Source organism: Centroberyx affinis, unplaced genomic scaffold (genome assembly GCF_046629955.1).
Source record: "Centroberyx affinis isolate AG114_WGS23_722 - 3 ecotype Tasmania unplaced genomic scaffold, CSIRO-AGI_Caff_v1 ptg000809l_1, whole genome shotgun sequence".
NCBI classification, from domain to species: domain Eukaryota; kingdom Metazoa; phylum Chordata; class Actinopteri; order Beryciformes; family Berycidae; genus Centroberyx; species Centroberyx affinis.
In genome coordinates this window covers 280,834-308,751 of record NW_027279412.1, presented here as the reverse complement: position 1 = coordinate 308,751, position 27,918 = coordinate 280,834, and the positions used below count along the sequence as shown (strand labels likewise).

The following is a 27,918-nucleotide window of genomic DNA, read 5'->3' as shown; positions in this document are numbered from 1 at the left end:
TAAAACGGCATCATCGCACATTTGCTTAATTACTCCGCCACGCACGAATTGAATCACCGTGCATGTTTTTAGACCAGCCTTGCAGGGATGCCAGTTGCATGCTTAATTTCGCTCTAGACTCAAGATATTCATATAATGCAGGGGAGGGGGTGGCATTTCCACTGAATAACTTAGAAAGTGTGCTTGTGCGGGATTTTCGCCCCCCTTCGTTAATCTGCATCATCCCCGCTTTATCAAATCCTTGTCAACCACAGGATTTTTTATTTATTTTAACGGAGCATTGTATGTCCTCCGACTGCCATTCTATTGCAGTGCACCTTGGAGGAACAGAAGCAAGTAGCGGGGGCATTTTTTACTATATAGGCTATATTTCATTGGCTGAATTTTGTAGTCGTTTGTGGAATAGTGGTTTAGCTGGTAACAGCGCTTTTCACAAGTAAGTAATTGGTTCACTCGTGGATACATCGATTATGGTTTCAGAAATGGACCCTGAATCAGGGCAAACGTGTTTTGCATTACACAATAGCGCAGGCTATTGCTTACACACTTTACGACCTGGTCGGTACCGTATCTTAATGATTAAGGAGGAAGCGAATACTCTTATTTCACGGGATTTGGTTTGATATTGCGGTACTGCCGCGTTTCACATTGCAGACTATGAGTGGAGGCAACTGTGTACAGGTGCTACACGCTCACACAGGATGTTATGTGTTCGATGATGCGTTGCTTCGTTATTTTATCTCATTTATTATGCAGTAATGCTATAGTTTATACTGTATGGATGTGTATTGGGTGTGTGTTATCAAAATCATAGTTACAATGGAGCCCTTTCTACGCGGCGGTTAGCCAATGCCTGCCCAGTAATCCCCAATTTAAATTCGGTCTCCCTCATAGTTAGGGTGCAGACTATGCTTCTGTAGATGTGGCACCTAATTCAAAATGATGTGAAATCTTTAACGGCCCCTGTGTATGTGTCAAGTGGCATGTGATAGCCTAATGCATGTGGCAGGGCCATTTGGTTTGATTCATGTGCTGTCAGCAGATCTGTGTGGGGTGTTAGGAACCTCTAATGTGAGGGACCAAAACCTCACACAATACATTTAGGAGCAGCCTCCACGTCCACATTGGTGGTTGTTGTTGTAGCACAACTGCACATTTATTGGCACTTGATCTGCTTGAGGTAGTGGTGGAACACTGATTCATATTTTGCTTCACCCTTCACATTACATTGCTCCAAAATCTAATCATATTGTGTTTATTCTCTCTCTGTGACCTCCAGCAGTGAAAGGTCCTCATATTGCAACTATGTGTGGACGGAGCAGGACGGCCTTGCTGTGTCTGTGGGCCTGCTTGCTTGCGGCCAACAGCGTACTTGGTGGGAAAAGGTAAGAATAAACTTTACCTTACCTATGCATACATAACTGTATATTACATAGCCGTAATAAAAGGAAACAAGAAGATCAACAATGGGAAAGTATTCATAATGAATATTTGTGGTAACATACATTTAGGCATACATTTAAGTCACAAATGCAGTCTCCTTCTAGTAGATCATGCCTTGACATGATTTGGTTTTTAAGCATGTGCAAGCCATGCTGTGACACAGAGAGGGGGGTATGAGGCAAATTCTCAGCGGAGCCATATTCAGTGCTATAGCTCTAAATATAGCCTATATGGTCCTATAAAACACTGGAACACTGTGATTGAGCAGTTATGCATTACCTACAGAGGAGACTCAATGTTAATATCTCAAGAACCCCCAACAAGGGGCAGAATTGCAATATTGAATACAATTGTGTTGAGAAGCACAATCACCTTTTCATGCTGGAGAACATTCCTGATTGCTTGCCAGCAAAGCGGTCAACTGGCTAGCAAGTCAATCAGTCAGTCAATCAGTCAGTCAATCAGTCAGTCAATCAGTCAGTCAGTCAGTCAGTCAGTCGGTCGGTCAGTCGGTCGGTCGGTCGGTCGGTCGGTCAGCCATCCCAAAGGGCCAGCCACTGATACATTCAACCAGCTAGTCAGTTAGCCCATCTATCTAAAGCTAACAGCTGATATCCTCTAGAGGATTAGCTTTGATTTGTAACATTCATATTGACCATGTTTTTTTCTGCCTATTGCTTGGCCTGTTGGGTTACACTCTTTTGGAATATATTCACTGTGGTTGTAATTGGGGCATCCCCACAGGACACCTCCATGCTGTATAATTGCATAGAGGTAATAAGAAGTGCAACACAGAGAGAAGATGAGGAGGGTTTGGAACCAAAATAGCAATTATCCATGTTACCGTAGCGCCGCTTCCTTTTGGTTCACTAGCCTTGTGGGACAACATTGAATTACATTATACAGTTTTTAGAGTTGTGCTGTGTAGTAGCTGATGTGTCTTGCGCCCCGGTTGTTTTGGCACAGATGAAGCACATGTGTTTTTTCTTATGGCTTGTCTGACAATGGCTGTAGGGATAGTAGGGCCAATGTACAGACACACTTCTCAATGTCAGCACCGAGGTGCCGGATGTCACCCAACCAGAAAGAGAGATATGAGAGAGAGAGAGAGAGAGAGAGAGAGAAAGTGACTGGATGAGAGATGACAGCAATATGACCCACTATCATGTGACTGCAACAGCGCTAATCCCCACATGATTCAAACGACGGGCAGGCATTCACGTGCAGCACACCTCAAAACATCATAATCCGACTCCACTCCTAGGATTAATGTGGATAACTTTGACATAGCACCCAAAATAAGCATGCAGACCAATCAAATATTCAACACATGTAGAATGAAGCCGCAACAAAGCCGAAGGTAGAATACAAGTGCACAAAATCATGTGGGCTCTCATCCCATTGTGGTTCTCGGGAATCCTGGAGAGATTGGAGAGATCTGGCTTTTCTGCAAGGTTGAATAATTCAGTGGAACTGTCAGAGGCAGTCATTGGAGTTGACTTGAATGGTGATGTATTGAGATGGTCCAACTAGCTTCCCTCTCAGTGACAACTGCTACACCACGAAGACATGCTCCTGTATACAGCACATGTTCCAGTTTACATGCCGTGGCAGGACATGCATGCATGCAGACCGCAGATGGCATGTTTCCTATTTAAATGTACAGCAGCACAACACAGATCACCACAATAATCACATGGACACTCATCTGATTTAACTGATTAATCATGACTGTTGCTTAGGTTTGAGATGTACTGACATTCACTGCTAGCAAAACTGAGGGTCTGATTTACTGGGTTTGATGTACTGTACATCGAGCACATTAGGGGAAATTACACATCCAGCCCCAAAAAATAAATAAATAAACGCTGATTACTTTACTGAGGAACTGTCACCATAAACTGCAGAGCAATTATCACCCAAAGATTTACTGTATAATCCCCCCCCCCCCCCCGAAGTCACCCCCACACCCCCACACGCACACACTCACACACCTTGGGGGATTTCAAAGAGACACGGTAATCAGGAAGACCTAGCACTTTGCTACAGTATGTTGCCAAAGAAAGAAATTGCCTCATAATTAGATATCTGCAGAGTATGGGGAGAGAGAGAGATCTAGTGAGAGAGAGAGTGAAAAAGACAGAGTTAGAGAGAGAGAAGGAGAGGGAAAGCGAGAGAGGGAGAGGGAGAGAGGCAGAGCGAATGTGAACGGCACTGTTGCTGTTCAGATGACCTGTAGATGGGGATGGTGTACAATGTTTTATGAGGAAGTGGCCCCTGGCTGATAAACATGTGTATTCCTCCTATTCCTGACTGGAATATCCTGTTTTCTCCGTCTTCTCTTCATCCCTTGGCATGCACCCCATCCCCCACCCCTCCACCCCCCCTTCACCCCTGTTTCCCAAATACGCTGCAAAAATATCCATATTGACAAGACATGCAGCCTCACATTCTTACATTTAGTGTGAAAGTCGTAAAATCTTTGAAAACAAATGAAAAATTCTGCAAGTGGGGTGAGATAACTCTATGTGTTTCCAATATATTTACACTTGTTGTAGGAATTTTCTAGAAACAAGTGTCAGTATCTTGATACAAGGCAGAATAATGCAAATCAGTTGAAACTATTTCACCCCATTGGTAGATGTTTTGATTCCTTTTAAGGAAAATGAGGAGATTTTAAGTCTCAATATTACATTTACTGACTTGTTAAGATGGATTGTTTTTGCAGTGCATTCCCCTCTGTCAAGAGTAGTTTAATTATTGGTGAACTTGAAAGCGCTAAGGGGCATCCTTGTTTGTTTCCTGTGTTGGTGGAGGCTGTAGCAAGAATATTGTAACTCTGGGGGTAGAGCAAAAACTGTTTGCGTGTCACATTGGCTTAGAGTACGAAATGGAAATGAGTAGAGGTAGAAACTAGGAGCATTTATAAAAAATGGGGGAAGAGGAGTTTGTGTTTACTTTTAGCGTCACCTGACCTTCTATGCATGAAGTTTATATTTTTTGTGTTCATGTTTAATTGGCTCCCCAGACCTGAACAAAACATATTAATTATCACTTTGGAGAATGGCACAGTAGTTACTTCCAAATTATAGTATATTAGATTGATGCAAATCAAAACTGTTCATCACATTTCCCAGAGATCAGAACCTTGCTTTTTTTTTTTCTCCGTTATTTTTGGCAGATAGAAGGATGTTCGTGAATTATGGGAAATTGGTGGCAGAGGGATGTGGCATTAACCCTTTTTTACAAATCCATGTGTGACGTTGGTGGAGCATCCTTATTTAGAAAGCAAAATCTGTAGCAGCTCACATTCAAAGCTGTGGGATCTGCTTCAATCCCCACTCCCCATCTCGCTCTCTCTCTCTCTGTCATTCCCTCCCTCCCTCTCTCTGTGTCTCTCTTTTTAAAACTCTATTCCCCACTTTCACTTAACAGTATCCTCACCTTCCCTCAACCTCATTCTTCCCCTTTTATCTCCCCCTCCTCCATCTCCATTATCTCCATCTTTTTTTTTCCTCTTCTTCTGTCTTTTCTTCAGAGGCGCTTCTCTCACGTTTTTCCAGCCACCATCCCTCCTGCCCTGCTTCCTTCCCTTCCTTTGCAGGTCCCTGCTAACTAATCTTGATGACCTCCCCCTCTCCTTGGAGCCATTCAGCTCGCTGAGCTTGTTTCCAAACACTTGGCAGTGTTTATTTAGCATGCAATCAAACCAGTGAGGTCCGCCACTGGCGAAAAAAAAGTGGGAGATGATGATTGCTTAGGGGCACAATAATTTCTGAGAGACTTTCATGTGATTATTCTCAGAACAAACACACATGCAAACATATGCATGAATGTGCATACACATGTACGTGCACACATTACAAACTTGCATGAAATCAGGTATGCAAACACACATACACACACCCTCTCTAACCACCCCCATCCTCCTGCACATCCTACCATTAAGATACACAATGTAATTAAAATCTGTATTGCTGATGATGAGTGTGTTGAAATATTTATGAGTGGAGATGGTGCAAACTCTACTCTCACAATTACTGATTGTGAGTCGCCCTAAGCATTTTGTTTCATGTTGTTCAAAGAGCAAATTCAGTGAGGCCTTTGTGGTTTTAAAGACCATATTAAGGTATAAATAATGTATTATGATTTCTTTTCTCACTCTGTGTGAGATTGTGTGTGTGTGTGTGTGTACGTATGCATGCATGTGTGCGAATATGTATCTGCGTGTGCTCTGCATGCACAATTCTACATCCTGCTGATGAAAATAACTGTCACAATTGCAAACACGCCTTTATTAAAATTCAGCTTTTTCAAAGGGAGAATTCAAGAGAATGTGCCTGGCAGGATATTCTCCCCGGCAGTCCACCTCTGTGGAATCACTTGCTGATTCTTCTCATGATCTAAATCCTGCTGTTCGCACACTGCTCATTGTAAACTAGCAACAACGAATGTGTCAGTGTTATAAAGGATTTGACGGAACATTACTGATTTTTTTTCCTCCTTTTTGTCGCAACGTGATTCACTGTGCATTCTGTGCTGTCCATTTAGTTACACAGGGACACAGGATTGTTGTTGTGGCTCTGATATACAATTCGTATTCAGAGTTTGTTCTAACTCTGTTTGCAGTTTTGACTGTAGTTTTGGATTCTAGCTGTGACTTTAAATCTTCTTCTTCTTTGCTTTGCCAGCTCTGGGCAGAACGGCATGACAGATCAACAGAAAGATAACACTACTGTGTTCACCAAGATCTTAGACAGCCTTCTGGATGGCTATGACAATCGCCTCAGGCCAGGACTGGGAGGTCAGTAAAACCAATTGAATTCACTGAATCTATTTTGCCCTTCATGGTGACAATTTAACATCATTAACTTATTGGTAATGAACCTGAATTAGCTGCACAGTCATCATCTGCAGTCCCTAGGTATATTATCCAAAAATGACTGGCTCCTGCAACTAGAGTAATATTCATATGACTAAATCATATGGCGGTGTGTTTGCTTTCAATATGAGATTTGTGTGTGATAATTTGAAAAAAAGAGTGAAGACTGATTATTCTTTTGTGGAGCAGTGAATAGAGTAAGCATTGTCAATAGAGGCCAGCTCTTGTAATATAACACAGTAAATGTCATTTTATTGTGTGGTCTCCTACTTCACTCTATTATGGGCTGTCCATTGTTAAAAAAGAGAGACAAAGAGGGGGCGAGAGAGAGAGAGAGAGAGAGAGAGCGAGAGAGAGTGTGAGTGAGTATTGGCGTGTGAAGGACATTGAAGATCTCCCAGTGCGATGCAGCAGGCGTCACACAGACAGGGGAATAGCACCGGGGCCCTGTAGAAGTTCAGCAGCCGAGGGGGAGAAATTATGGATTATGACGGGAATCATTCATAAATCATGCTGTCATATTTCAGTTTCAAAATCACAAAGAGCACTCCCCTCTACACACACGCACACACCACCCCCGCCCTCCTAAATGTATCCTCAGCGGATCCATTTTGGGTATCAGAATTACGGGACCTGAGTGGCATATTTTTAGTCAGCAGAGTACAGCAATGCGAGAATTTATTAAGTGATTGAACCGGTGTCGGCATAATGGAGCTGACACTGAAACCAATACCAGAAGAAATGGTTATCGACATCTAAAATGGGGTTTAATGATGCTATTTTTTTGTGACAGAGTGTGTTTGTGTGTGTGCGCACATGACAAAGAGTGTATGTTTGTGCCACGTGTCAGTGTGTTAAAAACAATGTTGAATGGATTGAATGGATCAGAAGCTATAGCCAGGTGGTCTTGCATTAACAGGTAGTTAGGGGCTAATGAGCGGTCCTGATAGACACTCACTCTCCCAATTTCCTGCTTCAACAGAGCGTGTAACTGAAGTCAAGACTGACATTTTCGTGACTAGTATCGGGCCGGTTTCAGACCACGACATGGTAAGGCTCTTCTCGCCTCTTTTTTTAAATGTCACTGGTTTTCCCCCTTGTCCCTGTCCCTCCACCTTCTCACCTCTCCAGACACTGTGGTCTGTAAGCGGTAAAATATTTATTAATTTGATCATTCATCCCATTAACTTTGGATGGGTAAATAAAAATGTCAAATGTGTGAATTGTATTTACTGGTGCACAATCCTTAATCCCACCCTAGATAAATGCCATCCCTGGTCGTAAATGTGATTGCATGCGATTTTATGTGCATGTCGATATTTGTTGAGTACCGTGACCCAAACAATGTTTATTTGTATTGGTATGTTAATAATGGCCTGAATTTTTATAGTGGTTTTGCATTTGGAATTAGTATTTCAAGACAAGGTCCATGCTGATTTGTCTTTACTGGCTCCCAAATTCGTGGATATTGAGGTCCAAGGGCCAAGGCATAACATGGTGATGGGCTGCGAGTCTGAATTCCTTCAGACATTGATTATTTGGAGCCATAACAAATAGATATTAGTGTCTTGGGTGTTTTTACATCGTAATAAGCAACTGATCGCGATTTCACTCCTCAAATGTAATTAAATAGCATCAAAAATAGCTAAACCAAATAGCTTATCTCATATTATGTTACTGTGATCTGAAAGGTCAAACCACTCTCGAATCCTATTCTGAGGTTTTTGATAAACACTTGAGCTTCAGAGTGTTTCTCTCAGATGTTTGAGTCTTGAGTCTAGTCTACAGCCAACATGATATGAAATGATCAGATGATGAAAAGTTCATTGTGATTGCTCATTGTGATGTTGGAAAATCCTTTAACGTACGATCTGACAGTTAAATGAAAACAAAGATTTCATTAAAGCGCACTATCATATCATTTCAATATCACTTTGAAAAAAAAATACTATATCAAAATATGAACCTGCATTAACAATGGTGAAATTGTGCGCCATCTGAAGAAACTGTAGTCTATTTAAAGATGTGTTACAAATCAATTACCTGATCCTCGCACCATGCACATAGGAAACCCATTTAATTCAATGCAAATGCCTCTCTGCCTCTCCTTCAGTCTTTGAACAGAAGAAGACTCCTGTTATACGCACGTGAAGTGTGTGTACTGTATTTGACATAATCTCAGTTAATTGCGCTGCATTGTCTGACATACGGGCCGGGACTATTTTGCCGCTGTGTGAAGTCACGGATGGGCCAGGCCAGGAGGAAGAGCTGAGGAAGATAGCTTCCTCCAGCTAGCTAGCGCTGACCCTCATTTCCCATCCTCCGCTATTACCTTGAAGCTCTGTTTCAGCTCATACTAATTATCTCACACGGACGGAGAAGAAGGGGGGGAAGAAGAACAAAACTACAGACCACACTGTAATTTCCACTGGCTCCCTTTACTCTGCCAGGCAGTGGTGTGGAACCATTAAAATCCGCTCTCAGCCACAGTCATTAGTTGGCTTCAAAATGAAATGTCTTCCTAATTTTGCGTCCGAGGCTTCTTTTTTGTGTCTGGTATAATTTAGATTATTGAGCACTGACGTTTCCCCAAGTTAAATGGTAACAATGATCATTTTTGGCACTTACCTTTACAATGTAATACCAAATACCACCGGAACCAAACGGTTCTCCGGTGGTATTTGGTATTTTTGCAATTAACATGCCCAGTTGATTTTTTACACCATAACTATGTAATTACGGAAGTGGAACAATAATTAAACGGCAATCACTCATTCGGCTGTGCAATATCTTAGTAAATATATAACAATTAGCATGCTCTAATAGTGGAGGTGTTGTTTTAGAAAGCCAGAGAGCAAAGCAACTCCATTCACGAGATCCACCCTATGTTTGTCAAAGCCTTTAACCTGAGCAGACAGTAACCAGCAGGGAAACTAGGCCAAGGCTACCATAGGAAAGCCAAAGTGACAAGAGGAAGAGAAAGAAAAAAAAAGTGAGAACACAAAAAAAGGGTAAAAAGTAGAAAAAGAGGTTGGATTGCTCATCATCCTCACCAAGCCCACTCTGGCAGATAAAGGTAGAGAGAAAACAGCTGCAGGGTGGCGGTCTGACTTCTGGCTTTCCCCCTTCCCTCTCCTTCACTTTCTCTTTCTCTTTGTCTCTTTCTCTGTTCCTTTCTGTTCTGCTATTCTCTCTGCGTATCTCTCTACCCTCCGTCCTCCAACAACAGGAGTACACCATTGATGTGTTCTTCAGACAGAGCTGGAAGGATGAAAGGTTAAAGTTCAAAGGCCCCATGGCCGTGCTGCGTCTCAACAACCTGATGGCCAGCAAGATCTGGACCCCTGATACCTTCTTCCACAACGGCAAGAAGTCTGTAGCCCACAACATGACCATGCCAAACAAGCTGCTGCGGATCACAGAGGAAGGAACACTGCTCTACACCATGAGGTAGGCGAACATACTGCACTGCTGCAATAAAAGTTTTTAAAAAGACTCAAAGACTAAGAAGAAGTTGAGCCTGGAGCTAGCAAAGACTCTGTGTCTTTGACTTGATGGAGAGAAAGGACGGAGAAAGAAGGGCGCATGTGGACCGAGATCCATATAATCTGACAAGCAACTGTATGATTAAGGCAACTTTATGAATACATTTTCACAATAAATTAAGAAAATGTCACAAGGCTGAGAGAATACAAAAAAAGCCAAAACAAAAGTAAAGTTTCAGTGATTTCAGTTGAAGCTTTCAAATGAAGAAACATCTATTTTGGTTTTTGTTGAGCAGCAGGACTTGACATCACCTGAAAGTGCATTGCTTCTACTTCAACACTCAAACTTACAGTCTCACATATATGTTTCTGTGTACATACAGATGATAATCAATACTCTATTTATTTTTTTCTTTTACACATTATGGTTAGTAGTTTACAAGTCCCCTGTACCATATATATTTCCTGTGCAATTTGTATTTTTTTCCCATTGTAGTAGCCCCCAAGAAAAGTAAAATTGGTTTCCCCTGTCATGATTTATCACTGTTGGGATGTTATGTGGCAGTTGGGAGCGCTAAGATAAGGTATACCACCAGCTGAGGCGAGCGAGGGCCACACATGGCACCTCACAGCGCAGAGTTTATATTTGAGCTGAGGGCTTGTAAATAAAAAGCTTTAAGACACTACGAAGCTCGATACACACTCCAGTGCAGCGCTAATGTGCGAGGTCTAGGGCGAGGGTCGTAAAACATTTGTTTTAGCATGTTTATTAGCGGGGGAAGGGGGTGGAGGCAGAGCCCGTGTTGCTGTCACAGATGAGAGAGATGAGGGATGGATGGGAGATTAGTGTGTCACGGGTGGCCTGACATGCTGTTTTTCACCAAGCTGTCAGGAAATAGAAACCCACAGCTCAGGGAACTGGAGCGTCTCTGTCTGTTCGGGGGAAAAGTGGCTGCAATTAGATCGTGTTTGGGGCTATGAGACTGGAGAAATGTTATACCACATGTTCCTCGTGTCTCACTGTTCTGTTTTGTCATTCTTGCGCCTTCATTCTTCCCCTTGTTCCCCTCCCCCGTTCTATGCTTTCTCTCTTCTTGGCTCCACCATGCACTCTAGCGTGGTTTCCATTTCTTTCTCTATGTTCTCTCTGTTTTTTTCTCATTCTCCGTGTGTCTCTCTGGCTCTCTCTAGGCTTACAGTAAGAGCAGAATGCCCCATGCACCTGGAAGACTTCCCTATGGATGCCCATGCTTGTCCACTCAAGTTTGGCAGCTGTAAGTCCCCCCTTACACACACACACACACACACACACACACACACACACACACACACTTGCATACAGACATACACACACAAAAAAATATGCATGTACGCATACTTCCTTGGCAGACTGTCACTGCCTCATCCAACTGGAAGCACGACCCCGGCACCAGTCCCTGATAAGGGATGACAGTCTGGTAGCAGCTGTTCTCCCAGGGGAGCTGTCCTCCAAGGCCTCTCTGGTCCCCCGTTCAGCCCTGCCAGGCCCTGCAAGACCCTGCAAGACCCTGGCAGGCGTGCGGTGCACAGACCTGTGTTTATCCAAGGCAGCACTCTCTGTCATATTTCCAGAGCATCGCGCCAGCTGCTCACCGCTGCCAGCTAGCCTGACCCCGAATCATCCTTGAGAAGGCAGAACGAGAGAGAGAATGAAGGAGTTTAGGGATACAGATAAAGAGAGAGAGAGAAAAATATGGAAAGACAAAGGGAGAGAAAAGTAGAGGGGAAAGAGAGCAAGATACACAAGACCAGGGAAAACGCAAAAGTGAAACAAAGTGAGGCAGGCAGAGAGCCGAACGTGACAGTGTGTCTGCACCATTCTGGTCTCTTCAGAGAGCAGCACAGCGTGAGTGAGAGGACCGAGCCTTCAACCCCCTTTAAATTGAACTCAGTCCCTAAATATTTCAGTGATGAGCTCTCTTCCTTATGCTGCAGTCTGCAGTCTACCCATCCTTTCCTCTGCAGTGGTCCAGCCACACTGCAGCTTTGACAGGTTGGGTCGCCGGAGGGAAGAAACGTCTGACTTGGCTGTTTTAAGGTCATGTTGTCCTGTTGGGATGCTGTTTGTTTATTTCTTGGTGAGATGAGATGAGATGAGATGAGATGAGATGAGATGATAAACAGGTTTGTCAAGAGACAGGAAAATACCCCCAACTGAGATGAAAGGAGACAGAAAAAAAAGAGATGGAATGAGCAGAGATGAGATGAGGACAAGGTGAAACAAACAGATAAAATACGATTAGATAGCAGATGAGACGAGATAAGAAGAGCTGAGATGAGAGCAGACCACACGAGATGAGAGGAGACAAGACTAGATGAGACAAAATGAGATGAGGCAAGAGAAGACCAGAGGAGCTGAGCCGAAGACCTAATTTCAGCTTCGTCTGGCGTCCCAAGCAGCTCCAAAAATACATCCCTCAAGGCAGCACATGACAACAGACAACCAGCTGCAAAATAATTTAAAACCTTTTTGCCCCTGTCAGATGCCTACACCCGGGCAGAGGTGGTGTATGTGTGGACCAGAGGTGCTGCCCAGTCCGTGGTGGTGGCAGAGGATGGGTCCAGATTGAACCAGTATGATCTGATGGGGCAGAGTGTGGATTCTGGCGTGGTGCAGTCCAGCACAGGTAGGTTTCAGTTCAAAATTGGTCAGAACACCCTTTTCACACCCGTTTTCTGCATTTTGGTGTGTTCTTTATTAGTGTTCTCTCTGGAAAAAAAAAATTATTTGGGTAGATAAGAAAATAGGGTAGAATTTTTTGCAGTTTGAATTGACTCCAATGGGACTTCATCAATTTGGCTTCAGATATTCATATTTTTTATACAGTTCCAAACAAAGTTGCTGAGTGAGATTTACATTCAGTACAAAAACAGAACAGGACAAGTCAAATCTCACCTCTCACTAGAAAACACTTCAGCATCACTAAACGTTCATCACAGCACAAACAAATGGACTGTCACAGGTTATTTTGACGACTGTATCACAGCTCCTTCGCATCTTCAATGGCATCAGTTTGTAGCTTTACAAATGAGAGGCCATGTCCCAGATTCATCATTTCCCTACTGGCCATTCCATCTATTTTTTTTTCCACTTCCTCTTTTTGGTCCATTGATACTGGCAAAATTAGTGACAGCATAAAATGGGTGACCTGTTTACGTTGACGTTAGCTTCAGGCAGGAAAGTAATGCTTAAGAAAGCCCTTTCCCCCAAGTTCATGCTTTGCCTTATTGGCAACATGCTCCCAAGTGTCAGTACATACCTGGATCAATTCCATAAGCTAATTCTGTTCCTGAAGTTGATTTATTAAAACTAATTTAATTAATTTGCCCTTGCTATCAACTAAGTGTGCATTGATCCTCTTGTGTATGTCTCTGTCAAACCTAAAAACAGCCAATTTATTACAACCTAATTAAGTCCCATTGCTGTTTCAGAGGCTACTCCGTCTGCCTATGACTGACTCCGTCTCTCTATGAGCGGCTCTGTATGCATTGATGAATTGGATCGGGTCTGGTTATTGAGTTAGTTGATAAATGACACCTATAACTACACTGATAAATCTCTGCTGCAATAAAACTGTAGCCCAAAACACCATAAACCGTTTAGAAAAACACTTCAGACTAGGGACAGATAGATGTCCTATCTAGGTTATTATAGTTTGACAGCACAACCCAACATCACCACTTAAAGCATACACCAGAGGTATACTGCCAGCATAGTACTGAGAGCTGCCAGCTATTTTATTGTTGTTGTTGTTGTTGTTGTTGTTGTTGTTGTTGTTTTGTTTGTATGTTTGTTTGTTTGTTTGAGTTAGATGTAGAAGATCAGATATTCAGATTTTATTCAACGTTCTAGCTACTTGGGATGGGCCGAAATGCTTATCTGATGATACGATTTGATCTGTGATATGGGGTTCACGATTTGATACAACCACAATATGAATATAATAAATACAAGTTCAATGACAACAAAGTCTGACTGTGCAGAATTATGCTTATTTCTGAGACACAAATCTTTCCAGCAATGGCAATGGCTTGCTAGAATGTAAAACAACTTAAAAATGTCACTACAAAGTGCAAATAATAGAATTTGGATGGAGAGCTTGTGAAATTGTGATGGGCAAGACATCTCATTTGTGATTACTACAGCAGAATCAAATGGAGATAATATCGCAATTCATTTTTCTGTCCCACCCTACATATTGTCCCATTTTTGTATTGCAATATAATGCATTTTGATATGTCATCCCATCCCTACTAGCTACTATTGCCACAGATGTTTGATTTTGAATACTCATCCTTATAAATTGTTGATTATTGGTTGTCATGGTTGCTGGTGGTCATTTCTACTTATTCTCTACTTTACATATAGTATTGTCAGTGCATCACTCTCGTCCTAACTCCTTCATGTCCTTTGTCTGTTGACCACAGGAGAGTATGTTGTGATGACAACCCACTTCCACTTGAAGAGGAAGATTGGTTATTTTGTGATCCAGACATACCTGCCCTGCATCATGACAGTCATCCTGTCCCAGGTGTCCTTCTGGCTCAACAGAGAGTCTGTCCCTGCCAGGACTGTCTTTGGTGAGTCGTCCGCTCTCTACTTTTCTTGACATGTTTGGTTAGAAAAGTGAGCCTGTTACCAGAAGTCAAAACTCCCTTGGAAAATCTGGTTGGGAGCTGTGATTGAGACATATTTGGCCTTCACTCAAAAACTGCAGTCCGGGTGCCTTTCAGCAAGGCACTGAACCCCCAAGTTGTTCCAGTGGAGCTCCTTGAAAACCACATACCATTCTGTCAGGATCCATATTAACAACTACAGAAACCCTGTTGCAGACTTTCTGGACCTGTTGTGGCCTTGTAGCAACTGATATTGCAGCTGTAACTGCCAGATAATGGAACAACTTGTATTTAAAAAAAAAAGTGTAATAAAATGTCATAAAAATGTAATACAAAATACAATCTGTTAATGCAATAAATTGAATCACATTATTACATTATCCAACAATTATTATTTCACAATGGATGGGCCATATTTTTACCTGATTACTTATAATGTGACAACTCAAGTAATTCCATTATAAGTCAATATTATTACATCCCTTATGAAATAATATTTGCCAGTTAATGTAATAATGACATTATTACATTATCCAGCAATTGATTAAATTAACGTTATTTTTATTATTATTATTATTATTACATTTTCAACTCGTATCAGATATTTTTTGTTTTGAAGCTGTCCCTTATTACATTATCAGTTGTTACAGGGCTTATATGAAAACAGTGTCCCAGGAAAAAAATCATTGAAATATGAATGACTGTAATAAAATTTGATGGCAATTTTCAAATGAAATACTACTGCCAATAGGTTTTGGACTCAATAGAAGCAACAGGGAAAGGCACACAGTCTGTCTCCACACAGCTGTCACTGACCATAAAGTGCAGCTTTATTTCTTTTCCCCAAAGGATAGGAACATTGTTTATGCATTCAGCATGGTGTGTATCTGCGGCAATGTGAACACCAAATTTCCACGTGTTTAAAATGCTGGGGTCACAGCATATATATGGTCTATTGCCGCAAGGTATTGTGTTGGGTGAGTCCCCCTCTCTGCATCTCATTCTTACAGTACAGTTTGATTAATTTCCATTTGATTAAAACAAAAATTGTGATACGTCGACTTTCATCCCTGGAGAAACACTTTAACTCTGACATGGACAAATCAATCATTTAGATGATGTTAAAGACAAGAAAACAGATGTCTCTTTAGGGTTGCATAATCAGTTGCCTAACTAAATTGTACAGTGTTTTGTGTAGATATATTCTATTCTATTCTATTCTATTCTATTCTATTCTATTCTATTCTATTCGGTCTCTGCACCAACGAGATGAGAATGAGTTAATCAGTTGTGGCTAGCTGCAGTGGAATTTCAAGCACAAGGCTTAGTGTGAATGTAGATTTACGTGCTCTGAATGTGTGTATGTGGGTCTGCCAGTGTGTGTGTGTGTGTGTGTGTGTGTGTGTGTTTGCGTGCCTGTGTATGATGTAAGTGTGTGCTAGTGTGTGCACAGACACTTCGTACACACTGTGTGTGTACGTGTGCATGTGTCTGGGTATGTGCATGCATGTGTGTTTATATGAGTGCCTGCGTGTGTGTGTGTGTGTGTGTGTGTGTGTGTGTGTATCTGTCTGTCTGTCACACTGAGGTCTTACATAACACCGCCCAAAAGGAAAGCTCTTGCTAGTCTGCAGCATGCTCTGTAGCAGCAAAGCACAGCGGTAGGCAGAATGTCCTTGAGTTACCTCACCCTACTCATTCTCCCTCTCTCTCTCTCTCTCTCTCTCTCTCTCTCTGTCTCTCTCTCTTTCTCTCTCACTCTCTCTCTCTCTCGCTCTCTCTCTCTTCCCATGGATGTCAGTGTCTCCCCTGGCCCAGTACTTAAAGAGCTTTCCCAGAAACATAATACAGGCAGAGTGTCTAACTATGGCACCAGATTTTCCAGCTCTGCATCTTCCTGCAGATTTTTTTTTTTTTTTTTTTTTACCCTTCCTGCAGTGTTTTTGTGTCTGTGTGAGTTTGTGAATGTGTCTTTATGTGATTGTGTAAGTGTGTGAGTGTGTGTGTGTGTGTGTGTGTGCGGCATAGCGAGCTACCTGCGGTGCTTGTCACGTGTAGAGGGGAAATGAGGATGGCCTAGATTAGATTCAAACAACTATCTAGGGCGTGTGTGTCCCTTATGCTATCAACGCTGGTTCTGCTCCATGAGCGCACATGCACGTCCGCACACACACACACACACACACACACACACATACACACGCATGACTAAACATGTATGTGTTTGCATGAAGACACACATACACAGCAACACAGCGTACCAGTATACTAGGTAGGTCATTCATGTGATTAATATGCATCATTTGAGACAGGAGATGAGTGGGCCTCATCTTCAAAGAGGTTACAATGTCAATACCGCTGTAAATGAATCATTAAAAAGACATAGGAGACAATGAAAATGCTTTATTGCCAGCTTAATCATTTGGTTATCGACTGAGTCAGAGATTTATGTGGTGTATCAAGACATTGTACGTGTGTCTAGTGCTTGTTCTGTCAGAATGAAGGAGTACGCTCAGCTGTCTTGTCACACAAATTCTGATATCTTGATGTAGTGCTTACATTTGCCTTGGTGAATCATATGTACATGAGCGGATATTAATTTGCATTGTCATATAGAGCGCAAACAATACTCAAGTCCTGATAAATTGTAAACTCAGCCAAGGAATAATGTGTTGTATGTTGAAGTTGGACAAAAGTCAATGTGTAGTGCTCGTGTTGACAGTGATCTCGGCGCTTGTAATGTTTGCTGTTTGCAGGGGAAACGTGTGTTAGCACTTCTGATTCGGGTTGTCAGTCTTGTTGCCACTTTATTGATTGTCTTGAGAGTCATACTTGTAAATGGTGCATTGAAACAGTCAACAAGTGGTGTTGCAGAAACAAGCAGTTGTGTTTTGAAACAGTCAATTTAGGGCTTTGCAGAGTTTCAGATCATGACAAGTCTGCGATATAGTTGATAGGTGTGTAGAAACAAGAAACAAACAAAGAAGCAAAAACATGAATTAAGCAGCTCTTATTTTGGTTAAAGAAAAAATATGGTACTTTTTAATATCCATTTATTGTGTTAACACATGTGCAGTTCAGCTTAAACTTTATTTCTCCTGCAGACAGTTTCAAACCACTCTCTTCAAACAGCTCACCAATGCTAAGAATGAACATCTAACTACTAAAAAATGAACTTCTTCTCTCATTGCCACAGATGTGACCAGGTTTATGTTTCCAACACAGATGTCCAAGGCTGACACAGAAATCCCATTAACATGAACAAACGCAGCATTGAAAACACTGTATAAATTTTATATCACTATGAAGCACAGCCTCGGCACTAAATCCTTCCCTAAAGCCTGCCCTGTAGATGAATAGGCAATTTAAAAACACAGCAGTCGGTAGAGTTATCTTATTTATCATTGTGCCGATTAAAGAGGCTGATTAGTTTACAGCCAGATCGGTGTAGTGGAAAACAGTTTGTAATTCATTTATTTGCGATCCAAATGAAAAAAAACAAAAACAAGAACAACAAAAAAACAAAAACTAACCAACCATCGATGGTGCTGATATGGCGCTCTCTCTTACTTCCTCTGTACTCTTTCTTACTCTCTCTCTTTAAGCTGTCAGGGACAGCAGCGCTCAGAAGATTAGCTCTCTTTCTTCTCTCCTCTTAAGAGCGATTGGCTGGGTATTTATTGGCTCTCCCTAGATGCTGTTTAATGTATCTGCTCATTAAGGAATAACACCCTGTGTGTTTGTGTGTATGTGTGTGTGTGTGTGTGTGTGTGTGTGCGCGTGTGTGTGTTGGAAGGGAGGTTGTGTGTGTGCATACACATGTGAGTTTGTGTCAATACGTGTGCATTTGCTATGTTTGTATGTACGTGCTCATATTTGGTGGTGTTGAAGTGCATGCGGGTGCTCAAGCATTTATGATTACTACGTAACTGACAACACTGTTGACAGTGCTGCCAGTGAGACGTGTGTATGTGTGTGTGTGTGTGTGTGTGTGTGTGTGTGTGTGTGTGCGCATGCCACTGAGAGTGCAGATCTCACAGCTGTGGGAATGTGGTGTTGGCACAGTCGCATCACTCCCCCACCGATTACCGTGTCAATCCATTTCTTCATTTATACAAAAAAAAACAAAAAAAAACAGAGTGAAGCGGTGATATTGAAAGTAATATGGTTCTACTGCTGGTGGAAAGAGACCCACATGAGGCTTTAGTTATTGATAAGGGCATGAATAAATCAATAGCCTAAAGGGTGAAGCAGCACACTGGACTGCTAATAGACAGCCAGCAAGGAGAGCTTCACTCCTGGGACTGGTTGTTGAGGGACTCATTGTTGTCGAAGTTGTCTGACATCTCTACACACAACAACCATGCCTATTCATCAGCAGACTTCACAGCACAAACAACACTAGTACCCTGATTATATTATTTGTATAGGAGCCAATTGATGATCTACTTACTCTTATCAGTAAACAAATACTCAACTGGCACTAAAATGATCTCGTCTCTAGTCTGATATACATGTGGGAAAGAAAACAAGTCCATGGTCTCACTAGATGTGTCTTAAAAGTCTGAGGCATGCTTTCATGAAGTTAGCTGAATATTCAGATGTTTGCCGCTAATATGTGGACAGTATATTCTAATGTGATCAGTCCTCCGGCAAATTTCAATGGTCCTGCAATGTCCTTACTCAGGTATAGCTGCACAGTGTGCTGCTGAAGAGTTTGTAAAACAGTTCATTAACAGTGTAAGTAAAGTAAGTGAAGTTTATTTATATAGCACTTTTCACAGAGCAAAGTCACTAAGTGCTTCACAAGAGTAAAATAGTTAAAAACAGTAAGACATTAAAACAATAAGTCATAAAAACATCCAGAATTACAGAACAGAGGCTAAACAAAGGCCAGTCTGAACAGATGAGTCTTAAAAGCTGCCTTTTTGAAACAGAGTCCACACATCGGTGACTTTATTATGAAGCCCTCTTGAGCGTCCTGCTTAGATACAATGTTCTAATGTAAATGTAAATGTAACTTACAAATGTAATTTACGTTTGCCTTTTAGTTAACATTATGGGCTACGTGTTCTTACTGCAAAGCTTCCCTTGCAGGTAGCCCTCCCACCTTGAGACAGTCTGCCTCACCTTGTCATTCATCACCAGAAATCTCTAATTTTGTTTTCCCCCAATTTGCTTTTGCCGTGCCATATTTCTCTATATCTTGACATTTTTCATTCCTTCGTCACCCTGTGTGTTTGTGCGTGGAAGAAAGTGTGTGCATGTCGTGCGTGTGTGTGACTGAGTCTGCACACAGAAGCAAAAACCTTGTTAAAAGATATGTATCATATAAATCAAGTGTCAGTGCTTGTGCACACAGAGCTAAATCGAGTGGAAGGGACTCACAAGAATTGAGTTACACCACTATTAATCCAGTTAGAACTTTCCAGATCAGTGGCTTTGTTCATTAACAGCCTTCAAACTGACTCCCTCAAGTCTATTAGCCCAACATGTCAAATGGAGTCATTTAAAACCAGCTTTAGTCATGTCCTAATGAATCAACTTGCTAGTGTTCTAAATGATTCCTAAATAGGCCCATCACTAAACAGAAACAAAGGGGAATGGGGCTTTGTTCCTCATGGAGGTGGGAACACACACACACACACACACACACACACACACACACACATATGCATGCACATGAACACACATATGCACCCATGCACACACACTATCAGCTCAAGCAAGCAAGCAACAAAGCAACTTACCGCTTTTATGGCAAACAGTCTAGTTGAAAGAGTTGTTTCCATGGCAACTGAGCTTGTTAACCAAAGTAAAAATAAATATGAATCCAAGCAATGGAGCACATTTGTGAAGACTTGTGTAAATACCCAATAGTGTTGTCTTCATCCTCCCCCACAAAAGCAACTGACTGACTTACTGGCAAACAAACTACCTGACAGATTGACATTACTCTATTTTCACCTGTCCCTCTATCCATCTTTCCATCCGTAGCCCTGTCTCTCCAAATACGCTTATCTCATATGTGCATCTCATCGTTCCTCCCAGCCAGCACCAGTCCCTTTGGATGCTGCTTATTCATCTTCCTTCCACTCCCTCCATCTTACCTCTATGGTTCTTCTAAGTGCAGAAGCTCTGGTTGTTGTGTGGAGAGTGAGGTGGCAACGCTACCTTGGCATGGCGCACTGCTCCAAATCTCCACTTCGCTCCAACTACAAATTATTATTCCTCAAAGCTGTTACAATCCTATTACGGCTTTATGTGATGTATGCAGCAATGTTCTGTATGCATAACGGTGGAGGATGTACAGTATGTCTGAACTGCACAATACAACATTAACTCTAGTCTACATCAATATTTTCTTTTAACACATTATACTCATTGACACCTAATTAATATATGAAATCTTCGTGTGAACAGTATTCCAATCAGCAAATTAATTGAACAGCCACTCATCAGACATGATCCTGTCCAGCGTGTATTGTTATAATGGGTGTGCAAGAATTGTTAAAGCTCACACAAATAATTTCCTATTTTGCAAAATTCCAAAGAGTATAAAATAAAGGTGTGAAAAGACGACTTAGCGTCACCTAATGTTTTTATATCCCCTGCTTTTCCACTACCATGCGCACTTCCATGATGATGTATCGACAAGCCCTCCGATGCCCTACTTGAGCAGTGAGCGCAGTGCAGAACTCTGGTCATGTGTGGGCGCCTTAAAGAAAACAGTAGAATATGAAAGGCAGCCTTAGCTCCTCATCACTCTTAGCTAACCTAGTACCATGGCATGGACAGTGTCTCCACTTTCTACCACAGGGAAGACGTATGATGCTGCCTTTTTATGCAGTTGTTGTACGTAGCTTGTGACTAGCCTATATAGCCTATAGCCTATATATAGCCTATATAGCCTATATATATGCAAGTGTAAAGATAATAGTTTTAAAAGTTTGTGCTCCTGACAGGAAAGATTTCTGACTTTATGACTATGGTTATACTTTTTGAGACTTGATGTTTGAGATCTGATTCTGATCACATCACTGTATTTCCACGCCTGGCCTGAAAATGGCTATTATACGTCTCAGTGGCTGTATTTATTTATATCTGTATCTGCATTACTTTTTCCTGCTCCCTCTCTCTCTTCATCTCTTTACATTGCTTGTGCATGCACTACATATATTTTCAATCACAATTGACCACACTTCCATATCTGGTTTTGAAGATGTAGTGATAGCAATGTGAGCAAAATCTGAGTCACATCACAACTACAAACTGTGCTGCGCCTTGTTTTTTTTTTTGTTTTTTTTTGCTTTGTTTAACATTCATGTTGAGGCAGGTGTTACTCTTGAACATTCCTCCCACTCTACATAATTTTTGAATTAATTAAACAATCTACATAACACATTTGATGAAAGAACATACAATGAAAGGCTCAGAATAGATAATGTTTAACAGAATAAATAACAGCAGAATAAATAACAACTTTGACCTACTTATTCGTTATTCCCCTCTGAGGCATAATGAAAGAAATGTATGACCATGTGTACCTACAATGCAGATCCAGTAAATCCATCAGAGGTGTCTTGCTCATTTATGGCTAATGACCAATCATTTATTTGGCTCTGACTAATGAGAACATTATAATCATCCTTTATGCTTCATGTCACAGCACCAACTCAGCAATGCCAAAAGCATGTGAAAAGAGAGTGGGAGGATGAAGACTCTGTGATTCATCGCTTACACTTCATCAGAACTGAGGACGAAGAAGAAGAATTGATAATTTTGATAGCAAACGATAACATTTTGGGACAGGCGTAATCGCTCACCGCCAGTTGCTTTCGCGGTTTGTTGATAGGACGACCTTAGTTTCTCATACTAGGATCAAAAAGAATATTTTGTGTCTAGCTTTGGGATTAGATGGAAGGTTCTTTTGTCTGGATCAAGAAGGTTTTTTCTGTAATGAGGAAAGGTCATGAGAACAAAGCTCACGTCAGAAAGCTGCTCAGCATAATGGATTAATTTCAAAAAAGATAATTCTCATGAGATTCTTGTTTTCTGAAGTCGAAAATAATTCTTTAAGAGGATTTTAAGAAGTGGGTAAGAACACATTTGTGGTATTCCTCTTTTCTAGAATAGTCAACAACAACAGCTGGTTTAGAAATGGACCACATAATATAACCAACGTTCTCATCCTTCTGTCAATCACAACCCATTCAAGCCAACAGACAAACCAAAGCAAGACGCTTCCGCCAGATAAAGTCCTGAAAAATTTTAAATAAAGCTATAGATTTTAGACAATTACAACTTAAAATTCCTTCACATTCCCTCTAACAGTGTTTATTTCAAAATATTTGAAAAACAGCTAAGATTAAGATCTTAAGCCTCTGTCCCCATATGGTGAATACACCATTTTGCTAAAAAAAAAAAAATCATTAGTAGCCTATCCAGTCATTTGCTAATTGGAAGTGCAGTATTGAAAAAAAAGAAAATTACCTGTGCATCTCATGCATACAAAACATCCATCATAGCATCTCATTCGTAGTTGCGATAGGGTCCCATTTTATAGATTCCTGATAGGTCATAAGTTCAAATCAATCTCAATTATGTGCCAAAAACGTGTGTGTGTGTGTGTGTGTGTGTGTGTGTGTGTGTGTGTGTGTGCGTGTGTGTGTGCGCATGCGTGTGTGTGCGTGTGTGTGCATGCACACCTTTCTCCATATGCAGCATGTGTGTGGGAGGTTCCTCTCTGCATAATTTATCATTTATGGGTAAGCCAGCTGTTCCTCAGCTCCATTCATTTGGACCATCATAGCCCAAGCTGTATTGTGGGATGTTTGCCGCCGGGCCAATGTTGTTGTTTGGTGTGTAAACATCTGCAGTAGTCCATGTGGATGAGCAATGCACCGTTAGATATGCTGTGACCCGGTTCCTCTCCATACAGTTTCTCACCTCTGCTTTCACTAATGAGAGGCTGATGTCCTACAAGGCTCATATAAGACTAAGATCACACACTGTATTAAATAACAGGAGCGGCTGCTCAATTCACCATATACTGTAGACTAACCAGGTGAATCCCAGGTAAGAGCTATAATCTCTTATTGATTTCACCTATTGAATCCACTTCAATCATGAAGGGGAGATTTTGAGTAGGAGTGGGAGTGGGAGAGTATTGTATGGAAATGGGCTGTTTGTTTTTTACACACAGCATAAAGGCCTTGCTAACATCGGAAAGCTTTATTGGAAAACCATAACTCAGTCTTGCATAAGTCAGTAGGTATTGTGTAGTACTAACACTGCCAGCGGTTAGAGGTTTGATTCTTACCTATATGCTGAAATGCACTCTAAATAAAAGCGTGCATCAACTGGCTAATGTTATTCCTTTCTCCTCTCTCACTTTATCGTGGCTTATTTTAGCCCTCTTGGTTTGAGCATTGGTGTGCAGGTCAAACTTAGATACAAATACCATTTTGGCTGCTATTAGTCAGCCAGAAGCAATGCAGTCAGCTGCATCTTCCAACTGCATCTGAGAAAATCTACCTTTCTGAGTCCATTAAAATCACATTTTGCAAGATTGTATCAGCTGGTTTTAGGTACGTTTATGTGAAGGAACTGCTTGTTCAGTTGCTTTCAGAGAGAAAAATCTTGCTATGAACTTTATTCTTCTAGCCTCAATCACAAGAAGTTTGCCTGTCAAAATGTAATGCCCCTATATGCTAACATGATGGTACCTTATGCCGCATCCATTTAAGCAAATATAGCCCATGACCAATTAACCTACTGTACTACTCATTCATGCATATTGTTACATTATGGCAGCAGCAACAGCCTAATTCTTGCCACAACATCCTTGCCCTGGAAACTTCTGAGCATAACAAGGTTGTCGTTTCCCTGCAACAACAAAGATATTTGATGATAAAAGGTCTCATTCTTATTTTCATGATACTTAATACACAAGGTAATACACAAGGACAAGGACCATAATTTGATCAATCTTTCACCTTGCCCATAAAGCCCCTCTTTCTGTGTCCCTGCAGGAGTGACTACTGTCCTGACCATGACCACGCTCAGTATCAGCGCTAGGAACTCGCTCCCTAAAGTGGCCTACGCCACAGCTATGGACTGGTTCATCGCTGTCTGCTATGCCTTTGTGTTCTCCGCCCTGATTGAGTTTGCTACAGTCAACTACTTCACCAAAAGGGGCTACGCCTGGGATGGGAAAAGTGTGGTGCCAGAGAAGGTATGTGGACCTCTTTTATTACTCGTTTATACTCATATACTGCATTTTGTACTTGTATTAAATATACATTGCAATAAATAATTAAATAAATAAACCTAAATGTTCTATCAATTATAGCAGTGATTAGCTTGTTATTATGGTTATTATTATGGTTTTTGCAGGAATACTGTATGAGGCTGAAGTCAGTCAGTTTTGAAGCAGGACAGTTAGCACTTTATTGTTGAGGGAGCCGGACCAGGCAGCGAATGTTCAGCTGTTGTCGCCAGCTCATCTCACAGCAAATGAGATTCATGAGACATGACGTGGACATTAATAGTTTAGTGTTCCTCTGGAGTTTTCTGCTCCACTTGTCTCTACACCACAGTTAGTGGCACACTACTTTGTAATCTCCAGCTGTTCTTTAAAAAAAAAATTAAACACAGACTAATATTACATTTTAGACTGCCTAGTTGAATACTACGATATGCAAATATCTAGATTTGTGGGGTGAATATTTCTCATTTTGATATTCAGAAATTTTACTGAATATTTACACGGCTGCTGGAAAACACAGTTTTTATATTGTGCCTCTGATCTAACTTGTTACGACACCTGCTCCCAATCAGCCTGTGTTAAAGTGTCATTCTGTAAGATTGTCATCTAAAAATATAATTGCTTACTATAAATCATATTAGGGGACTGGACAACAGATGATTGACCCACCCACCCACTTTAAACCCTCTGAAATTGCCAATATGAACTCCCAAAGACTTTTCAACACTAATAAGGATTCAAACCCAAACAAAACGCATACAAAGATACTTACTAGATGGAAAAAGCCAGTGGTAGGATTTACAATTCTAACAAGACAAATGGTCAGAATTCTTTTGGTCAGAATTATTTTTTTTTTTTTCATATTATACTGGATTGTATATCCAAACATATTGGTCAAACAGACTATATAAAAAGTAATGCGAGTGAACCACAAGTGGAACACGGCACAAATCTGTTCACATTTCATGGGTACATGAATGTATGCACAGCTATCTCACTGTCAGACTTGTTCTGCAGTATCCTAGCTATAATGTTAGCTTTGCTAGAAACAATGCTTGACAAGTCTTGTTTAGGAACTCCTATATTTGTCAAATTAAAAATATAGTTTGACAAATTGTATCTTTTGAAGACTTTAGTTTTCATCTTGAATGGCTGAATACAAAACAAGTTAAAGACAGAAAACCAAGTGACTGAGCAGGCCCATATAGCTGTCACCATTAGACAGACAGCTCTCCTCTCACCTCCAGAAAAGGCACCAAGTTGATGGCGCCAATTGTGCCAAAGTTACAGACTGCAACTTTAAGCTTGAACGCATTGTGCGCAGCATTGTGTAGCCACACTATGTCACAGCCGTAGCTTTGATGATGTCCATAATCTGAACTCATCATCCTTGTTACTTTTCCCAATCCTATGAAAACCAAAATCAGCAAAAGAAGAAGAAGGAGTCACTGCTGAAGAAGAACAACACCACAGCCTACCCAGCCGCCACTGCTACAGCCTTCGCCCCCAATATTGCCAGGGACCCTGGATTGGCCACCATTGCCAAAAGCGCCCCTCCGCCCCCAACCGAGCCCAAGGAGGAGCCAAAGCCCAAACCTCCAGAGGCCAAGAAGACCTTTAACAGTGTGAGCAAGATAGACAGGATTGCCAGAATAGCCTTCCCTCTGCTCTTTGGAACCTTTAACTTGGTCTACTGGGCGACCTACTTGAATAAAAAGCCCAAATTGCAGGGGGTCAACCCACACTAATCCACATCCCATCCCTTTTAACTTATACTTGTATTTATTTCTTTTTTCTTCTTCTTCTTCCTAAAAAAAAAATGTTTATTTTCAGACAAACATGGTGTCCATGCTGGTTTGAATTGCCAGTTGTTGCATTGCTTCTATGTTCACCTAAATTTTGAAGATTTTGAAAAAACCATAGACAGAAAAAATGTCTTAGGGTGACAACAATACAGACTTTTGAAAGGGTGTTGATGGGTTGGGGATAATGCTACTAAGAAAATACGCTATAAATATATACCCAAGAGAATGCTATTCTACAACTGCACATAGCCCAAAATTGTTAAGGGTCTATTGTTTGTATATTTGTTTGTTTTCTTATGTTGTTTTTTTTTTGTTAAACATTAAATCATTGACACTGTAAAAGGCACTTGTGTATATGCATGGGCAGAGCATCGTTTTATTTCAGTTTATTTATTTCAAATACAGATCAACCTGACTGATGGCTTAGTTTATTTGATATCAAAGGCAAAATGCTACCTTCAATTTCTGTCAAAAAAAATCTTCCATTCTCTGTAGATGTTTTTTGAGGTTAATTATGTCATTCTTAAAAAATATGTTAGGGTTTCTGCAATAGCAATAAAACATGTCTCAGTGGACACACCATTTATTTAGTGATAAAAAAAAAAGATATTAAACAAATCCATTCATCTCTGTGCTCCGCATTGAAAATAATATTAATTTACTTTCACAGCATTGTAAATATTATCAAGTGTTAGAGATGTCAATATTATGTTTAAGCTTTGCAAAGTGTAACTAAAGGGTATGTTTATTCAACACATGGAAAAGGAAAGTTTTTTATTATTTTTATTTTTTTGTTTATGTTCATGATACTTTCTATGAAAATAATATTTACTGGTCTACTTCACGCCCAAGTGACTGTTTCTTGCCAAGTTAGCGTTCCATTGATCGTTTGTCAAAGCTGCTGTCACCACTGACATTGACGTAAAATATAAAGGCATCTTTACCTGTGTGTTTGTGTACACACTAACAGCAACAAGAGCAACAACAACAATAGTGTAAACTGGGATTGGCTAGTAGTGAGTAAGAATGTAAAACTCATCTTAAACGTCGGAATGCATTTTATATTTAGACTTAAAACACTCATATTCTTTACTTTTTTGTTTTCTGGCTTTTGTGGAAGAGACACCAGATCTTCAATGGCGGGGCCTTGTTTTGCTAAATAGTGCGCCATTCATTAGCAAAGTACAGTTAGCATCACTCTAGGAGGGGCGGGGCACATTGAGAAGGAGGAGAAGTGCCTTTTCCGTTTTCAGAGTCGGAGCTGTGAAGGCTACTGCTTTGTTGATTGACGGCGCGTCTAGGTTTTCCATCCCAGTGTGTCTCCTGATCCCGTTTGCCACAGTTCCCATCTCCCTTCAGTTGAAATTTGAGATGTAA

At 41.0% G+C, this 27,918-nt stretch overlaps 1 protein-coding gene across 1 annotated transcript; it reads left to right on the top strand.

Moving 5' to 3' along the window:
• The first annotated feature begins 1,305 nt into the window (after window positions 1–1,305).
• gabra1 (gamma-aminobutyric acid type A receptor subunit alpha1) lies at window positions 1,306–26,484 on the top strand. Its single transcript, XM_071520570.1, has 9 exons — window positions 1,306–1,385; window positions 6,135–6,247; window positions 7,308–7,375; window positions 9,555–9,775; window positions 11,002–11,084; window positions 12,333–12,476; window positions 14,278–14,430; window positions 24,501–24,703; window positions 26,164–26,484. The coding sequence occupies exons 1-9, from the start codon at window positions 1,306–1,308 to the stop codon at window positions 26,482–26,484; spliced, it is 1,386 nt and encodes a 461-aa protein (XP_071376671.1).
• The last annotated feature ends 1,434 nt before the right edge of the window (window positions 26,485–27,918 follow it).